Source organism: Chaetodon auriga, chromosome 15 (assembly GCF_051107435.1).
Source record: "Chaetodon auriga isolate fChaAug3 chromosome 15, fChaAug3.hap1, whole genome shotgun sequence".
In the NCBI taxonomy this organism is placed as follows: domain Eukaryota; kingdom Metazoa; phylum Chordata; class Actinopteri; order Chaetodontiformes; family Chaetodontidae; genus Chaetodon; species Chaetodon auriga.
In genome coordinates, this window is record NC_135088.1 from 20,471,700 (window position 1) to 20,491,463 (window position 19,764).

The 19,764-nt window shown below is 44.1% G+C and overlaps 1 protein-coding gene across 3 annotated transcripts in view; it reads left to right on the forward strand.

Moving 5' to 3' along the window:
- The window catches only part of mtmr4 (myotubularin related protein 4), a 40,116-nt gene extending 22,804 nt beyond the window's left edge, over positions 1 to 17,312 (forward strand). For all 3 annotated transcript variants that reach the window (XM_076750376.1, XM_076750377.1, XM_076750375.1), the window contains 16 exons: positions 1,555 to 1,671; positions 3,399 to 3,481; positions 5,228 to 5,394; positions 5,538 to 5,634; positions 6,993 to 7,106; positions 7,203 to 7,396; positions 8,154 to 8,282; positions 9,139 to 9,250; positions 9,743 to 9,938; positions 10,492 to 10,677; positions 11,028 to 11,198; positions 11,442 to 11,596; positions 11,790 to 13,260; positions 13,430 to 13,540; positions 13,734 to 13,822; positions 15,462 to 17,312. In XM_076750376.1, the coding sequence (XP_076606491.1) occupies positions 1,555 to 1,671; positions 3,399 to 3,481; positions 5,228 to 5,394; positions 5,538 to 5,634; positions 6,993 to 7,106; positions 7,203 to 7,396; positions 8,154 to 8,282; positions 9,139 to 9,250; positions 9,743 to 9,938; positions 10,492 to 10,677; positions 11,028 to 11,198; positions 11,442 to 11,596; positions 11,790 to 13,260; positions 13,430 to 13,540; positions 13,734 to 13,822; positions 15,462 to 15,639 (3,570 nt within the window). In that variant the 3' untranslated portion in view covers positions 15,640 to 17,312. The remainder of the gene's footprint in view (positions 1 to 1,554; positions 1,672 to 3,398; positions 3,482 to 5,227; positions 5,395 to 5,537; positions 5,635 to 6,992; positions 7,107 to 7,202; positions 7,397 to 8,153; positions 8,283 to 9,138; positions 9,251 to 9,742; positions 9,939 to 10,491; positions 10,678 to 11,027; positions 11,199 to 11,441; positions 11,597 to 11,789; positions 13,261 to 13,429; positions 13,541 to 13,733; positions 13,823 to 15,461) is intronic.
- Positions 17,313 to 19,764: the final 2,452 nt, after the last annotated feature.

Below are 19,764 nucleotides of genomic sequence, written 5' to 3' on the forward strand. Positions count from 1 at the left end.
GAAAGTGATGATTAACGGAAGTGTGAAGAGGTCATGGAAATGGATGAATGAATTAGTATAACACAATTCTCAGTTTGTCAGATAAGAGAGAGGGTGATGTCTGAACAGTAATGTATCTTCCAACAGACTGAGATGTTTCACATCAGCCGGAGGGAATGATCCACACAAGTTGATTGAATGTTTTAATCTCTGTACATAATGTTATAGCTTAAATCTTCCACATCCGCAGCAGCCGTAAAAGGTCACCGCATTTCAATCCCTTGAAAGAGAAGCTACAGTAAACAAGTACAATAACAAGTAGTGGTCAGTGTGAAATTGACCTCTCTGAAAGTGATTGGACGCTTCCATTTTCATACGAATTGAGGCATTGTTTAGAAGTTGGCAACTGTAGCCATGTGTCTCTTCCACGTGGTCGGCTTTTAGAGCTAATGCCCTCAGAATGAAATGAAAAATGTTCTCTATTAACCTCTGTTGGGAACCAATTATCTTAATGTAGGGGTCTTGTTGCTAGCCAAAGCCCAGACTTGGCTGCGTCTGTAATAAAATGGGTACAAGTAAGAATGTTAATGGACAGTTTGGGATCCCTCACCCGACTGTCAGCGCTGGTGCAGACGCTCTCCCTCCCAGCCCTGCCTCTTGTCTGCCTGCTTGCTCATTCAGACTCACCAACAAGCCCTCTGTGCTCACAAAGGTCCTTCTGTAAAGCCACTATGTGCTAATTGGACAGCTATACATGCACACTGATTCACCCATGTCCCCCTTTTTGTATTATCTGTAGTGTCACTCTGTCCACAGTCCTTCCGAGTTTAGCTTTTAATTTTTAGTTTAGGCAGGACGATGTGAGCTTGAAGTTTGCCTTTCAATAAGGTTTAGTGCTGGTATTATTGGAAAAATGTCAGTGTCAGTGCCATTGTGCCATGTGATATTATTATTTAAAATTCGAAAATATTTAGTCAAAGAAGAACACACGACTAAGAAGATGACCAGGCATTTCAATGCTGATCTGTTTACATGTTAAAATGTGTTTGGTTTTTTTTAGCCATGCTAACAATGTGGCTGTAGGGATAGCAAAATCTTTCCCAGGTGGGTCCAGTGGTGGCGTGATTGGCCTCAGACTCAAATATCTGAAAAACTATTTGATATTTTATTGGTAGTGCTATTCATGACATCCCCTGACTCTTACTCTAGTGCTCTCAACAGGTCAAAGCTCTTCGGTATTTGGTGAAATATCTCATGGATTGACACAAGGTGTTGTACAGACGTACATTAATCCCTCAGACTTAATTGATCCCTTGACCTTTGATCTGGCACCATCATGACGTTGACATTTGGGATTTTAGTGAAATGTCTCCATAACTATTGGATGGATTGAAATTTCGTTCATAGATTCATGTCCTCCTCACAATGAATTTTTATAACTTTGGCGATCCCTAAATATTTCCATTTAGCGCCATCATCAGTTGACATTCTTAATTTGTCTAATACTTTGATTTATGGTGAAAGGAAATACAGGCTCAGCTGTGCTTTGTGTTTGCTGGTTGTTCGTGTCTCCAGGTGCCATTCCCAGTTCTTCAGGGGGAAGGGGTGGAATATCTTGGCCGTACTGATGAAGCCATCATCGCCATCTCGAACTACCGGCTCCACATCAAGTTTAAGGACTCTGTCATCAACGTGAGTGCAAGTCACATACAGTAAATACACAGAAGAACCACAAAAGTAGAGTTTCACTTCAGTCCAACTGGCACTGCTGTTTGTGTGATCTTTACTGCTGCCTCGCTGTTATAGAAGCCAATAGTGGGAGAGAAGAGGCTATAATGTGTAGTTTGGACGCACATAGGCTTTTTCCCTCTCCCCCATATAAATTTTATAAACACATAATTGTGCTAACAAGGCAAATAAACCTACAAGTATTTTGCATGGGGTACCCGTAAAGCAGTTTTAGTGATATCCCAGCATAGCTGGCGTGCAATTGTTTGTCCCAGGACTGTACCGCAGGAGTGGCGGGCCCTCTGATCTTCAGGCAGGGGAGGTTTAATGTGACATCTAGGCTCCAAAGGCCCGGCCCCCGCTGGCACTGATATCCACTCGCTCGCCTGCTGACGTCAGGTCTTGCTCAAAGACAAACAGGCCAATTGTTTGCATTCACTGGCAGTGAAATTCCTCCTTCTTCCCTGTCATTTTTTCCAGAAGGATTCATCTCCTGGAAAAGGTGACAGGGACTTGAAAAGGAGAGGAAAGTGATGGTAGATCACCAGGATGTTCACCTCTTCAGCTCAACTTACTTTAGCAGAGGAGAGTCAGATTAATGCACAGAGTTCAAAGTTCACCGCCTGACAGTCTCTATCGAGCTGGTTTCCTACTGGACAGTCCTGCCTTGACCCCAGCAGTACAGATGAACTCTGATTGAGTGCCAACAAGCCACAGCCTCTCCCCCACGCCTCCCTTCACAACTCCTCCCCTACTTCGAAGCTATTTTCTTGCCCTTTGCTCCCGTCCATGTTTGTCTTTCTCTCCATGATTCCCATTTGGCTTGGTCGTGTGCTGCAGGTAGCACACTCCATGATCCACTCAGTTATCTTTTGTCTTTCAACCTTTTTGATGTTTTCTTTCCTGTTAACTCTTCATTTCCTTTTGTCTCCTAATTTAATTTTTTATTTAATAGTTTTTTTTTTTCCATTTCCTCTTGTCTTGTGTCCTCCCTCCCTCCTCTCTGTGTGTGTGCTCCATGGTGTCACTGTGTTTTAGACCTACCCAGGTGTGGACAATGAGATATCTGTGAGTACCGTATGATAAAGCACCACCCTCTGCCACAGTCTAGACAGCCTAAGTCATTCAGGTCCTCTTCACTCTAACCGATTACAGTGTACTGAGAACAAACGGTGGTAACTCTGGGTTATTTGTAATTTTCTGTCAAAGCACCTTGCAAAATAAGTGTGGTGCAATGTGTTGGCTGACCTTGAGAGTTAATAAGACAACAAGTAAAACGCTTTGTCATAAGGCTTGAAATAGTATTTTACCATTCATACAGTATGCACACAGTGTTGTTGCATAAAGGTTTCACCGGTTATATTGTGTGGGTAATTGTATAAATCTTACCAGCACTTTTATTAACACCTCAGCTCACAGGATAACTTAAAAGCTTAGTGGTATACAATCCTGTGGGCAAAAACAAGCTTTCTAGCTGTTTTTTGGTATCATGACAGAGGTCTGGAGACAAAGTTAAAATATTGTAGAGGCCTTCTTCTGCTCTACAGTCAGGTTAAAGCTGTGCTGTGTGTATCTAGCCTGGATTGAGTCTGTACTAGACCAGAGGGTGGTAACCTCTTTGCAGATGTGCTGTCTGCTGTTCAGAGTGGGCCATCAGGCTGATCACACATGCACTCTGTCTCCCCCTGCAGGTGCCTCTCAGGCTGATAGAGAGTGTGGAGAGCAGAGATATGTTCCAGCTGCACATCATCTGCAAAGACTCCAAAGTTGTCAGGTAAGGAGAGCAGCTCCCTCACACAGGAAAGATGTCATATTCACCCTGCAGGCAGGCAGATTGATGCTGTTTGAACCAGAGTAAATACAGTACAGGAGGCAATTTATATCACACTCTACAAGGCTTAACTGCTGATCAATATTTCCAGGTTTAGAAATAGCAGCTACAACTCTTACAGGAGTAATAACATGATGTTAATATAACCCATCCCTCCTTCCCTCTCCTCCTGAATTACTTAATGACATTAGTGATTATGGAGATCGTGTTTCGTGTCCTCACAGTTAAACAGGGTTAGCCTCCCATATGTGAAGTAAGTTACAGGGGGGAAATACAGTACTCATGCTCAGATGTTACAGGAATAACAGTTTCTCTTATAGAGTTACTTTCTCTTTTGGTTTCCATTCGTGACTTCATGTCCAGCTCTTTCGATTTCAGTGTTTTGTATTTCCAGTAATGCTGAAACATGTAGTCGATTAATTGATGAGTCAACTAAAATGTAATCAGGAACAATTATTGTAATTGATCATTGTTTAGGGCATTTATTATGGAAAGACATCGAATCACTACAGGGTCCAGCTCCTCAAATGTAAGGCTTTTGTTTTATATCATTGTAAACTGAACAACAATTTTGGACTATTGGTCCAACAACACAAGCTATTTACTAGATGTCAGCTTGTACTCTGGGGAGTTGTGAATGGCATTTGTCCACTGTTTTTTTTGACATTTTATACTCTAAACCAATAATCAAACATGGAAAAAATATGAACATGGCATAGTTTGCAGAGCTGCATCTATTAAATCTTGTCAAATGCTGAAATTGCAGCATACTACTCATTGTACTCCTAATGTTTTTTCAGAAAAAGTGTCAGTTAGAAGTAGCCCATAAAACTTGTAAAAATCTTACTTGGCTTTTCGTTTCTTTAACTCTCATTACAGTTATATACCTGTAAGGTTGTAGGCTACAGGCCACATATGTGGTAGACCTAGATTTGATAGCATAACTCAAAGTAACAATTTGTCTTCCATGCTGCTGGGTCTGGTTGCAGCCCTGCTGTGCAATATGTTTTTTACACATTGTGAGAGAAGATAAGAATGTCAGTGTATGAGGTTGTATGTGTGGGTTGAAAAGCAGAAAAGAATCCTATAGGCTGCTGCTCTGACGTATTATGTTGTACATTTTCTCCCAGCCAATAGCACTATCCTTAGAATTTGTTGTTTGAATACTGGATGAACTGAAGAGTATGTGGATAGATATATTTATTTTTATTTAGACTTCTTTTAAAAGTCATGAGAGTATGCTGTGTAGCATTAGTTGAATTGGAGCTGTTCTGTTTGATGATTTACTTTCGTTTTTTATTGCTCCATAGTCGTTTGCCAAGATCAGACAGATGGCACACATATAACTTTTACTAAGTGCGCTTGCAGTTGCATAAAAACACTTGCAAATGAAAAGGACCAAGGCCTGCTTTTATTTCACAGCAGACTGAAATTCTCATCTGTTCACGAACATCTGTAAAGTTCAAATCCAGTGGAGCCTTGAGATTCTCAGCAGCAGATGTGCCAGCGGCATCTTGGTTCCTCATCAATAAGCAGCCACATTATTGCTCCTGTTTAATGGCCGGAAAATCACTGAACATCTGAAGAAATTAGCTTTTCTTGTTTTTCCCCAGTGCATGAAGCTGTAACGAGATATTTTGTCCTTGAATCTCACTAATCTGTCTATTCTTCACATCATGGTCTCTACAGATGCCACTTTGCAACATTCAAGCAATGCCAGGAGTGGGTCAAGCGCCTGAACCGGGCCATAGCTCACCCTTCCCGGCTGGAGGACCTGTTCGCCCTGGCCTATCATGCCTGGTGTCTGGGAGGCAGTGCTGATGACGAAGACCAGCACGTTCATCTCTGTCGCCCAGGTCACACACACACACACACACACACACACACGTCAACACTGAACTTTACACAGATAGTTTAGGACATTTAGGCGTTGTTTTGTTGAAATACTGATATTCCTAAAATAATTTGCTCCCTCCATGGTTTCTGTGTGTGTGTGCAGGTGACCACGTGCGTCAGAGAATGGAAATGGAGGTCAAGAGGATGGGCTTCGACACGCAGAACGTCTGGAGAGTGTCAGACATAAACTGCAACTACAAGTATGTCACACATACTGTACTTTACCTTAAATAGCATACACCTCTGTTGCAGCAGATGGCTATGAAACACTGTAATACAAAGAGTCCGTATGGGTGTTCAGAGAGTGAATGGTGAGTGACGGTGTTTCAGAGAACTGTGGGGCTGGAATCAGGCTGGACACTGCGGCCACGATGTCACCAAACTGAACAGATTGTGTGACCAACAGCTTGTGTGTGTTGGCACATCTCAGCACTGAGATGGAGAGCCCTGTCGGGGAGTTGGAGTTTTGAATTTGTGCTTAATTAAAGTTAGACAGGCCGGATAGTCCGTAAGTTTGATTTAAATTAAAAGAGTATACTGAACACAGACATTACATTTTTAGATTCGGTGTGACTTACATTTCCAGAGGACTTCATTATTACTGATGTCCATTGCACTGACTGATTGTCCACACGGACTCCATTATGCTTCCTGTTCACATGTGTCAAAGCATTGGGGGAAACATAGTTCAAAACTTACAGCATGATTATCCCTCAAATTCAAAGTACGAGTGAATAGTTGCTGTATTTCATGTTGCAGAATCACCTGTGCAAGTGGTGAGTATGTAATCCTGAAAAGATCTTCCTTGAAATGCCTTCAACAACACAGGTCAATGTGGATACCTTTGTCTCATCTGACCTCTCAGGCCAGCAGCACTCAAGTCGAGCCTAGTCTTACCCATGCACACACACACACACACAAAAAATAACATTGTAGCACTCACTCAAGCAGAGATAATGCGGTATAGTGTGTGTGCATGTACATGTGTATCCATTCTTCTGTCTCCTTTACTGTCTGGACAAATAAATGCTAGTAAAAAAAAGGTCAGTCTGCTCGGAGGGCCCAAGAGAGCACATCCTGCTGAGGGAGACAGACACACAGGACAACTGGCTAATTAAACAAGCTGCAGCCTGCTGAGGCCCATGACTCAGCACAGTATTTCACTTTCCGGCTCTCTCTCTCTCTCTCTCTCTCTCTCTCTCACACGCACACGCACACACACACACACACACACACACACACACACACACTGCCTCCGTCCCCCCCTCCTTCCTTAGACAGTCAGCAGGTGAATAGAAATTGAAGAAAGTATCGTGGGAGAACAGGAGGAGACCAGAGACAGATGGAGTCCGGCAGTAGCACTCTGTGTTTTGTTCTCTGCCAGAGCTGAGAGTTCTTGATGCAGTAGTGACCCTGAAAGCTGGAACGTTTGTGTGTCATGGAGTGTTGTTTGCTGCGGCTCCAAGCACTGTTTATCTCTGTTTTTGTTTTTTTCTCACTGACAGACTTATCTTAATCTTCCTATTAATATAATGCATCTTGTCCGTTTTGTCTTCAGGCTGTGCTCCAGCTACCCGCAGAAGCTTCTGGTTCCAATATGGATCACTGACAAGGAGCTGGAGAGCGTGGCTTCCTTCAGATCCTGGAAGAGGATCCCCGTGGTGGTCTACAGGTAGGCGCACTGACACACCATCACACTTTTCACATTGTGCTTTTGGGTTTGTAGATCTGTATTTGTGTTGACTGACTCCATACGTTTGAATTTCAGGCACCAGAAGAACGGGGTAGTGATCGCTCGTTGCAGTCAGCCTGAGATCAGCTGGTGGGGTTGGAGGAACACGGATGATGAGTACTTGGTGACTTCCATTGCCAAGGCCTGTCAGATGGGTACCAAGAGTACCAGTGGAGCACCAGCCTGCCGACAACGTGGGGAAGCTCCCGACTCCTGTGATAGTGATTTTGGTAAAGAAGATGATATTCAAATTCACGCATGCACTGTTAGAGCACTGTAGATGGTTATTTGTGAAAGTGTTCTTATACTATCTATTATTCACGTCTCACTCAACACTCCATTTTTGATTATGCCTGCATCCATTGGCTAGTTCACCAAATACACCCTCAACAATTTATAGTGAATTAAGCAGCATTAAATCACATTAACAGTCCTTGTCCCGAATTGACCATATGCTCCGTATCCATTAATGTCACTGCATTGTAATCACTTAGCTTCAGAAAATTGCAACTCCTACAGAAAAACAACTCTTTGTAAGGGGTTTGTTTTCTGTTGCCCTTTTTGTCATTTCTATTTTGATATACCATTATGTCAAATTACAAGTGCATTTACAGAGTGACGTGCATCTCTGAAAGGATCTTTAAAACCATCACTGGGTGCACAACAACAGGCTGGAAAGTGAGTGGCAGCACAACAGTGGCTGAGTGCAGAGAGAAGCAGTTCAGTTGCAGCCTCAGACTATTTACTTGTCGTTTTTCCATGGCTGTTGTTGAAAGCAGGTCTCCTCACTTGTGATTGTTACCAATGGCAACACTGTGGTGTCATCAGGAGGAGATATTGATTTTTAGCAAGTTGCAGATAGTCAGTTCCTGTTCATCATGTCCCTGCTACTTCTCAAATTCCCTCCCTTCCTCTCTCCGGTAGTTTGATTCTCATAACACTGTCCAACAGTAAAAGCATCTCTCCGTCTTCTCACCTGTTTCTCAGACTCCTCTCTGACGGGTGGCTCTGGTTGCGATGACAACACTGTGCCACAGAAGCTGCTGATTCTGGATGCTCGTTCATACACCGCTGCAGTGGCCAACCGTGCCAAGGGCGGAGGCTGCGAATGTGAAGGTCAGTGCCACAGAACATGGGAAAACATTTGAATGAATTTAGCATTTTGTAAAGATGTGAGATGAAAGGCAGCCGACGTTGAGCTTGTCAACATTTATTTGTTGCGTTGTCATTTTTCACAGCACTTACAGTTCTGTCTGCCATCATGAGTGTGGATTCACCACCTGTATGCTTCTGATTCTGCTCAGTGATTCAAGACAGCCAAATAAATCACAGTGATGTGACACAAAGACGTAGTACCAAACTATGCAGTTCCCATGAGCTCTATAGAGCTTTTTAGTCTTTTAGCTCTTTTTTTTTTGTTTTTGTCTTACAGTCCTCCAATTCCACTGTCATAAACTGTGTTTCCAGCAAAAACATACAGATTAATCCACTGTAGACTGCCTGCCTGTACTGTACGGCCAGAGACAAAGATAGCAACTAGCTGTTCAAGCAGTTTCAAACATCTAGCTGCTAAAGAGCCTAAACGGAGCTACACAGTAGAAAAAGGCTCATTGTTTGCTAATTTGTTTGCCGCAATCACTTTATAAAATGATATGACCGCTGTTGTGTTTTTAGCTTGTTCGTCTGGCCAAAAAATATCTATCGATGCAGTTTTAAGTGGTATAGAGAGTACAACTGTAGGTCTCCAAAATACATTCATTTCATTTGCCTTTGCCTTTAATTTTCTGCCATCCAAAGTGTGTGGCACGTGCAGACATTGAATGCCATTGAACCACTTGTCTTGTAGAGGTCAGCCTATTTAAACCTCAAGTTATATGCAAAAACTCAAAATATCAAATTATTCTCCTGCTTTTGTTGCGTTGTTTATTTCTTATGACCTTCATCAGAGTTGTTTGTGTTTGTCTGTGTTTAGAGTACTACCCCAACTGTGAGGTGATGTTCATGGGAATGGCCAACATCCATGCCATCCGGAACAGCTTCCAGGCTCTGAGGACTGTGTGCAGCCAGATCCCAGATCCAGGAAAGTAAGTCGATCTGTTTGACCTTTCTCTCTGTGCGGCTCGGCGTTCATTTGTGCCTCCCTCTCCCTCCCCCTCGTTTTAGTGGCTTCACCTCAAAGTAAGGCAACACCACACAGAGATGGGAACGCTGCCACAGTCTAGTCCCATTCCTGCTGGGCTGGCCAGCTGTCTGTCTGTACACACCGACAGTGGATATGTGTGTTACGTGTTTCCGTTTGTTCCAGAGTTTACATCAGTGTGTTATTTCCAGCTGTGTGTGTTTCACTTTTGCGTTTACATGTGTGACTGTGTGTGTACTACACGTGTGGTTGTATGTGGAGTACATAGTTTGATAACCCAGCTGCTGTGGTGTCACACCAGGTTATTTTAAGGCTTGTTGTTATTCTGATATGACGTAGGGAAGCCTCCAGAGATATAGGTCAGCGGCTTCCTCCTCTTGGGACAGGTTCTGTATAGATTTGTACCTATCTGATCAGTCCCTTCTGCTGTTTCCAGCTGGCTTTCAGCACTTGAGAGCACCCGTTGGCTGCAGCACCTGTCTGTCATGCTAAAGGCAGCCACTCTGGTGTGTTCAGCGGTGGAGAGGGACGGCCGTCCTGTTCTAGTGCACTGTTCGGACGGGTGGGACCGCACACCCCAGATTGTAGCCCTTGCCAAGATCCTGCTCGACCCTTACTACAGGACATTAGAGGTGAGAGTTTGCATGGCTTGGCCACAGAATGTTCAATGTGGTTGGATTTTAGAAATACTTCTTATAAATGTAGTATGAAAGGGGAACAGATTTTACACATTAAAGTGGATTTACAGGCACTGAGAAGTATTACTGCATTTGTGAAAAAAATTACATAAAGGGCTCTGTAGATGCAGAGAGAGGCGCAAAATCTGGTTAATTGCCTCAAGTGATGTCACTTGAGTCGGCATCGGTTGGGGACTACAAGTTTGTAAATGAAAAAAATCTGAAGGTGTGGACTTAGAAAGAAGTGAGTTTACCAGACCTCTGTAGTCGGCTCTCATCTCTGCTTGAGACTAGCGACTCAAGGCTACATCAGCTGCTACTAGCATAACACACCCAAGTCTCTGACTGTCCGTCGAGTTGCATTTTGGGTAATGTAGACACCAGGTTCTGAAAAATGTGTGAAATAAAATGGACAATATCTGTGAATTGAATGCAATGCTAAATTAATGTAGTCGATTGAGTTCTCTTTTAGTTTTGGCTTCAGTGCTGACTACTGTGTCGTCCGCAGGGTTTCCAGGTGCTTGTAGAGACTGATTGGCTGGACTATGGTCATAAGTTTGGGGACCGCTGTGGCCACCAGGAGAACGCTGACGATGTGAGTGAGCAGTGTCCGGTCTTCCTGCAGTGGCTGGACTGCGTTCACCAGCTGCTCAAACAGTTCCCCTGTCTGTTTGAGTTCAACGAGGCCTTCCTGGTGGGTGGTCGTAAAGCACTCCTTACTTCTCTCTGCCTTTCTAATAATGACTATTTACTTTTTTTTTCATACTGTTTCACCAATAAACCTCAGTGTCAGTGACATGTTGTTAGGAATTACACGAAACCGTCTTCAAAGACAGCACGTATCAAAAAGTTAGCCTTTCTTTTATGACTGGGTTTTTTTGGATGGGAGACATTGCATTGAAAATGTTGCAGCCAATCAACTATATGTTTCCAGTCAGTCAGCTGTTACACTCAATATGGCAGAGCACTATCAGTCCATAAAGGATTTAAATCACTGCCATTATGAAAGCCTGACTTCATGTTCCATCCTTCTCATGTGTCCAGGTCAAGTTGGTGCAGCATACATACTCGTGTCTTTACGGCACCTTCCTGTGTAACAACGCTCGTGAGCGGGAGGCAAGGAACATCTACAAGCGCACCTGCTCTGTGTGGTCTCTGCTTCGCAGCGGAAACAAGAACTTCCAGAACTTTCTCTACATCCCCAGTCATGATATGGTACGTCCCACTTTTTACAATGTCTTCACACTGTTATCATGCTGTTACTATTATGCTATTATTCATGCTTTCTTTGTAGCTGAACCACCAGTTAAATACAGTAACAACTGTTAGCTACTGAGCCTGTCAGTGAGGAGAAGGTGACTTGTTTTCACTTTCATCCCTAAGCTAGAGTGATAGACACTGTCATTACTGAATATTGACCTTCCAGGATTGTCCTCGTCACAATGTTTTGTCTGCCAGGTGCTGCAGCCAGTCTGCCACACACGGGCATTACAGCTGTGGACAGCTGTCTACCTACCCACCTCCTCCCCTTGCACCGCTGTAGATGACGCTATGGAGCTCTACCTCCCCCCGAGTGTCGCAGGAGACGAACTCACCTCCCGTTCTCTGGACAGGTGTGTTTGTTTGATGTAAATCTGATCTGTTGTTCAGTATTTGTACTGACTGTTCTTGGCCCACATTCCCGGAACAATTTATATTGCAGAGAATCAGGCTGCCCTCTAGTGTCCCAAACAGAGAATTGCATCATTGCCTTCTGAGCATGTGTAAAAAAAAAAAAAAAAAATCCTTACGTATTTCTGATTCCAGACTTCCCAAAACCCGCTCCATGGACAACTTGCTGTCAGCTTTTGAGAACGGGGTGCCCCTAACACGTACATCCAGCGACCCCAATCTCAATAAGCACTGCCAGGAGGGTCGCTCTGCCCTGGAGCCCCCATCAGCCACAGAAGAAACCTCTGCAGATATCTGTGATGAGGTCATACCTGACACTGGACTGGAAAGCAGTGAGGGGGAACCTCTACATGCCAAGACCCCAGAGGATGACCCAGGTGCAGAGGGTTGTGAAGAGCCACTGGAGGAGCCCTGTCTCACCACACAGCCCCTGCCCTCTCCACCCCTTCCCCCTGTCCCTCTCAGTAAAGATGCTGCACTCACTCACACTCCCTTCCCCGCTCCGGTCCTCAAACAGGCTTTGCCTCAGATCACTAACCCTCCTCTCCCACCACCTCCACTGGAGGCTGAGAGCCCCTGTAGGACTGCTGAGAGCACCACATCACCCACTCACAAATCAGAGCCGTGCTTACCTCTCCCCTGCAATGGCACACAGCCGACAGCCACCACCCCCACCTCGCTGCTGAACGGCCACACTGAGGGCCAAATAAAAGGCCTCCCAGAATCTGCAGGCCTGCAGGCTCTGAAGCAGCTACCCCCTCTCGTTCCCATGGAGGACTCTACTGAGACTCTCACAGGTGAGGGAGAACCTCCCCCTGCCTTGCCTCCAACAGTGAACCAGGAGCTTACCCAGAATCATCTTACTGATGAGGAGCAGCCTGAGTCACAGCCCCAGGTTCAACCCCAGCGGGAGAAAGAGGACATGAGGACAGAAGTAGTGAAAGGAAGAGAGCGTGTGTTAACAGTTGCAGCAGCTCCTGTAGACTGCACCCAGGTAGCGGTTCGCCATGTGATCTCCCAAAGCCAGCTCTCAGACCTGTCCCTGCTTGGCTCCCACTGGGAGAGCGTCCAGGGTCTGGTCCAGTCCGCCTGCAGCAGTGCCAGCCATTCTGGCGTCAGCCGGGCCTTGCAGCCCAACACCTACCAGAGCCGTCGTCTTGCCAGTAAGCTGCTCCGCTCCCAAGGCTTTGCCATGGCCAATGGATCCCAGTGCTGCCGCAGAGAGGCTCTTTGTTGTCCCAGCAGCCCTCTGCAGCCTGGCTGGCTGTCTGCTGCCAGGAGCGCAGGCTACACCGGCCTGTATGGGCCTGCTGCCGCTGCCCTCAACAGCTACTCCCTGGCAGGCCATCAGCTGCTGCCGGTGTCGTACTCCTCGCCCTCTGCTTCCAGCTCCCCTCCCCCACCCCAGGCCCCGGCTTACCTTGATGACGACGGGCTGCCGGTGCCCATGGACGCCGTGCAGCAGAGACTGCGGCAGATAGAGGCAGGCTACAAGCAGGAGGTGGAGGTGCTGAGGCAGCAGGTGCGACAGCTGCAGATGAGGCTGGAGAGTAAACAGTACAGCACCCCTCCCTCAGAGCCAGACATCGACTACGAAGATGACATTGTGAGTCGCTTTTCCAGTGATGACATGAATGGCAGACAGCCCAGAGCTATAAGCTTTTTTTCTGTCTGCGGTTTTTGTAAATATTTACTTTTGATTATCCTCGGGAAGTGTTCTCTCTTCTCTCCTTCCTGTCAGTCTCCTGATCTTGCCCTTTTCCCTCTGTTTTCAGACGTGTCTTCGTGAGTCAGACAACAGTAACGAGGAGGATTCTCTGTCGACCCACAGTGAGGACCGTCTGTCTGAGGGCAGCTGGGATCGAGTGGAGCGCAAGGACACAGAGGTCGGCATCCTTTAGTCCTTCATCGGCTAATATAGCTCCTGTCTCCACTTCCTCACCTTCCTCCCTCACCCTCACCCTCACGGCTAGGAGCACTTCTAATTCCAACACACTGTTCTGATAGATGTCTGTCTGTCTGTGTGTGTGTGTGTGTGTGTGTGTGTGTGTGTGTGTGTGTGTGTGTGTGTGTGTGTAGGTCACGAGGTGGGTGCCCGACCACATGGCCTCCCATTGTTTCAACTGTGACTGTGAGTTCTGGATAGCCAAGAGACGTCACCACTGCAGGTGGGGCTTCACTGTGGTTTTCTTACCTTAATTAACACAAGAGCACAAAAGGTAGAAGAAAAACAACACTTTGAGATGTGATTGACTTACTCCTCCTGAAAAACGTGTTTGTTTTAAATAGAAAAAAATGTCTCCCGTCAGCCAACATCTTCATAAGTTGATAGATACAGAAAAAAGTCTTAATAGTCTTGATGTTGGTTGTGGTTCGTGGCTGAACAGTTAACATTCAGAGCTCATAAAAAAATCTCTTTTCACCTCATTGTTTCCTCTTGTGATCAGAGGAGTGTGAAAGAAAACTATAGACCACTTTGATTTGCTCATTTGCTGCTCAGTCTGTTTTACACTGCTGGTATTGCAGCAGATAGAACACTGATTAGAAAATTGATTAGGTTTTGTTGAGCCATTGCAAAGAAAGCCAGGCTATGTCGAACTCGCTCTATATTGAGTGATAATGTGGGGGCACTGAGATGTTTCGGTCATTGAGATGTTAAAACAGCACGCCAGAGACTGCATTTAATAACTGTTTTCAGGATCCATTTACAGTTATTTCTTCAATTTATCAAAAAGCAGTTTAGAAAATGTAGATTTGAGTGAGTCATTTTACAACATTATGAAATACAGAAAAACAGGAAGTATTTCAGATTTAGATTTTTTTTTCTAATCAAATCAAATGTCAAGTATAAAAATTGTCAGTGAACATATTTCTGTCAAATGACTATCAACTCAAGTCCCTCTCATCCGTTCTGGAGGAGATCTCTCACTCTTCTTCCTGCGATCTTAAATGTGCCTTTTTCAAGGAATAGTTTGACATTTTGGGAAATAGGTTTGTCCACTTTATTGCTGAGAGTTAGATGAGATGAGCGATAGCAGTCTCTTGTCTGTGCACTAAATGAGGTTACGGTCACTTTGCTTAGCTTAAAAACTGGAAATGGGGCTACAGCTAGCCTGGCTCGCTGGTTGCTCTGTAAAAACATTATGTCATGAGGGGGATATGTGCTGGTTAATATTTGGTCAGGACCAGTGAGCCTCAGAGGTGCTGGGAGGCCATTTCTGTTGCCTTTCAACAGAGCCATGCTAGCTGTGTCCCTGTTTCCTGTCTTTGTGCTAAGCTAAGCTAACCAGTGTACAGACGTCAGAGTGTTATCAATCTCGTCATCTAAGTTTGAGCGAGAAAGCGAAAAAGTGTCTTTTCCAAAGTCTTGACCTTTTAGTCCTTAATATCTGCTTATTCTCTCCTAAAAAGCTGTTTCAAGATTGGATTCATTCATTTGTGTCTTCACTTATCAAAAGCATCAGATCTAAATGTCCATTAGAACAGCAGTGTGTATAAAAAGCATTTCTCCTGGCGCTCTATTGTTGTAAAACAATTCTGCCAAAGTAGCAGACTGCAATTCAAAGGCACACTTTGTATTTTCAAGGCAATAAAGCAAGCCTTGATTTCAGCCCACGGTTTCAGAATTAAAGGCTCTCAGTTAGCCAGGGAATTATTTATATGCTCCACTGAAAAAACTGAGACAGTTGTCCCAAACTGGAGAGAAAGTCATACTAACAGACAAAGAACACAACAAAATGTATGCAAACACAGAGCTGCCATTATATGAAACACTCTTCTAACTTTCTGTCATCTCTCCGCCATCAGGAACTGTGGCAATGTGTTCTGTAAAGACTGTTGTCATCTGAAGCTGCCCATCCCGGACCAGCAGCTGTATGACCCCGTGCTGGTCTGCAACACCTGCCATGACCTGCTCCTGGAGTCCCGCACCCGCGAGATCCGCAGCCAGCAGCTCAAGAAGGCCATCGCCACAGCCTCCAGCTGAGAGAAGCGTCGTTTAGCATGGCCCACCTCGGCTCGGTCCTGCTCGTTTTGGACTGATGAGCTGAGCGCCCCGTTGTAACCCCAACCCGTTGTGGTTTTGGCTGCGGGGGAGGGGGGGGAAAGATGAGGAGGAATTGTTGCTCTTTGGGAGGCTCGGTTTGGAAACGGAGATCCACTGTGAGACTGTCTGTGGAGGAGCGGAAAGGGAAAGTCTGAGATGGAAGTGTCTGCAGGGGAGGTTTTCCGACAGAACAAACCCCTTCTGTTCAAAGACATTTTCAACCCGGAGCGCTGCAGCGTCTAGCTGCCTCCACGTGGCCCAGTCCTCTAGCGGTGCCCTGTCCGAGACACATCTCCAACCTGTCCGCCCCAGCAGAGTCACCCACCTTTAGTACCAAGCACCTGCACCCTCCTGACAGACACTGTCTCGTACTTCAGAGGACAATCGCTCATCCTTTCACGTGCTGGGGACTCCAAAGCCTTTACCTGTACTACTGGAGGCTTTCAACTTTAAAAGAAAAGAATTGCTGCTACAGTATTTAAAAGTCTAATTTTGTATTCTTATTTTGTGCACTACTAGCTGTTGTGTATTTGAGGGAATTTGAGACCAAACTTGAGCAAAAGGGAGAAATCTGCTGTTTACTTTGTCATCGCATCTTTTTCTTGGAGCCTGAATGTAATATGTAATGGATAACTGGATCGACTTTCTGTTCATGTGCATTTGGTGGGTCGTATATGTGTTCATTGCTGCAATGTGTTTTCAAAATGATGTATATGCACAGTCGATGTGGCTCTGTCTTTATCAATGCTTTTCTCCAGTATGGCCACGTTGCAACATGAGACGTTCTGAGGGACGTGTGCGGATGGATCGGTGCAATGCTGCGTTTTGTTTGTTTTGTGGGACGTGTGCTTGATGCGTTAAGAGGAAGAGAACACAACAACGGTGGAAGACGGCAGATAGCTGTAACGTCTTCCTCTGGTGTGAGAAAATGTCGTTTGAAGGTCCTGTGGGTATTCTGCAAGGTGACAGAGGGAGGTGTTTCTGCTGAGATGTTTGGGATTGAATGGCTGAGTATCCACGTAAAGCTTGATGTCCATCTGACTGATGACTCCTCAGATCGTTAGCCGGCAGAGAAGATGCTCGGGAAAAGGCTGAACAAAGTGCTTGGAGTTTCTCGTTCTGTTTCGGGGAGTTTGGCCACAATCCCCTTTAAAAAAAATGTGTTTGTGTCTACTGGTTGTTCCTTGAGACAATAGTGCCATATTTTGTTTTGTCTATTTTTAAAGCCTTTTTCTTTCTTACGGATGGCAGCAGGTTTCTAATTGGCCACCTCTCTGTATGTTTTAATGGTACAGATAGTTAGCTGCTTAATAACACTGAGACAACTAAAGATTAACAGATGGTTCAGTTTGATAACAAGGCTAATCGGTTCAACGGATGATTGGATGTCACTGAATTAGTTATCCTGTGCAGTCATCCATTGTCTAATATTTGGGATTTTTTTTCACACGGTGTTCATGAAGTCAAATCTTTAAGAGGAACTCAGAAATGTAACATACATAGTTATCTGATCCGTAGTGGTGGCTAAAACCTGTCACTTAATGAATAATTGTTGTAAAGAAATGCACTGTAAAAGTTCAATCCCATGGGTTAAAATAAAAGATTATATCATGGATCCGTTTCCACGCTTGCTTCTTCAAAGGGTCCGGAGTCGATTCCAGGTGTCACGTTTCACACATTACTTGCTCTCGTCATGAGGACCAAACTGAAGAGATAAGGCTTTAGTGTAAATCAGGATATTCATGAGGTTGATAACTCAGAATAGATCAAACACACCGGTAAATGCTGAAAGGTAAAGTAGCTGAAGGGGAAAAAAAACCCTTTACAGCTGTTCCACAGATTAAGAAAATGAGCGTAAAGACAGAGCGAGTAAAAGAAGTGACAAACTGAACAGCTTGTTCCAAAAACTACATCCCAGCAGTGACCTGTCAGTACATAAAGTAATTAAAACAAACTCCACCATGACCAGCCACAACATGAAAATGCTGCTTCCATGTTAATGCACTCCCGACCATAATCCTGTGATATAATGTTAAATGATAAAACACTAGCGGTGGTGGCTACTCTGCATAATGTACCTTTACTGTCATGGAGTATTTTTTACATTGTTGTATTATTACTTAAAGATCCTGCCTGCACATGGTGTAATTCACTGTGAATTCTGTTCTCAGTGCCCCACCAGTTGTGTAAGTGGCATATTGGATGTTACAATTGGCTTCTGAAGTTGTGTAATAAAATCCTTGTTGTGCCGTCGTGTTGAACACAGATTAAAGGCACACAGAGAAACTTCCCTCCATCAGCAGATGAATGTGAAAACAGCAACTGCACATACATCATCCTGCACGGTGAAGCTCAAACATCCCAGTAGAGTAAGAATAAGCAAAACACATTTTTAAGTCAAGAGGGACTTTTAAGTTGAGGATCTGAAAACTTCTGCCAGCAGAGGGAAACACACTCATGGAAATAAACCCAATGCTTTTCCTCCATTTGTCCACCAGATGGGGCTTTTTCATTAAGTGAAATATAAAGCAGTGCCTCTGCATCAAGGCCAGCACTCTCAGTAAATCAGATCTTTGCTTAATTACGTAGCATGGCTGTCTTTATTTCTCCATTTTCTCCAGTAAAAGATGAGTAAAGTTCCTCCCAAAATGAATCAACACTCGTTTCCTTTCTGTGAACAAGTGTTGAAAACACAGCTGATTTTGGAACTGAGAAAAGCATGGAAGTGAAACTTAGATTGTTTTGCTATACAAAATACTTTATGTTTTCTCTTAATGCCCCACTACCACCAACATCCTAACATCACATACACACACACACACACACACACACACACACACACACACACACCATGTCCACTTCCACTTGCTGGCAAAAGTCTTTGAGAATAGCAACGCAAGCTAATTCATGTTTTTTGGGAGGAACTTGTGCCAATGTCCCTCACTGTACTCACTCAGCATGATCAATAATTCAGGATGAGGGTATTCTAGGTTTCCACTCAGTGAAAGAAAATAAAGGTGACAGCTCAAACTTTTCTGTGGAAAAGTTGAAGAGAGACGTTGAGGGTTTTTGCAGAGCTTTGCACTGACTGGACAGGATGAACTGGACTGGAAAATAAACCTTTTAAATCTAAAGATTTCACCCGATATCCTCTTTTAGATGTGCGTCTCTCAGATGAGGGGGTGTGTGTGTTTGTGTGTGTGTGCGTGTGTGTGTGCGTGCAGACCTCCCTGTCTCCTTGTGTTTAACTCATTAAACCTCACTGATCTGCAAAACCACAGAACTTCATTTTGTATTCTGGTGTATTTTGGTCCTTAATCTTATTATAAAACACCAAATATGTCAGTCTGTATTTTGGGAACACGTGTATAAGATTCACTGGTGGAAAGTAACTAAGTCCAATTACTCTAGTAATGTACAATTTTGAGGTACTTATGCCTTTTTATTAAAATATTGTACTTTTTCTTTGAGTACATTTATCAGATTTAAACATATGAACTGTTTGTAAAATACGATGCATTATTATATTAACCCCACCTTCATCAACAACAGCATTACATATTGATACATCAATAATAATGATCTACTAAAACAATTACACTGACGGGGGCCATTCAGCAACATGAGTACTTTTATTTTTGATACTGTCAAACCGAGTACAATTTTGAATGAGGCACTTTTAATTGAAATGTTTTATAGTGTGCTACTTTAACTTCCAGACATTAAAAAAAAAAAAACAAAAAAAAAAAAAAAAAAAAAAACAGGTATCTTGGGTTGGAATATTTCACTTATCTTAAATATCATATATTTTCAACAAAGAAAGATGTGGAACCAGCTGATGCACAATACATAATGAATGGTACTGACAGTGTGAAATACAATGATTTTTCTAACCTTAAATGAAAAGAAACAAGCAGAAATAAGACTGATAATTATGTTCCTCCCACACAGCTCTGAGGGCCACTTAAGGTTACCTGTGGCGCAATGAGCCGCGCGCATTGATGATAACTCCACCTGATTTCCCGCAGTGCCACTATCACCTGGACGCGTCTGCCTATCAACACC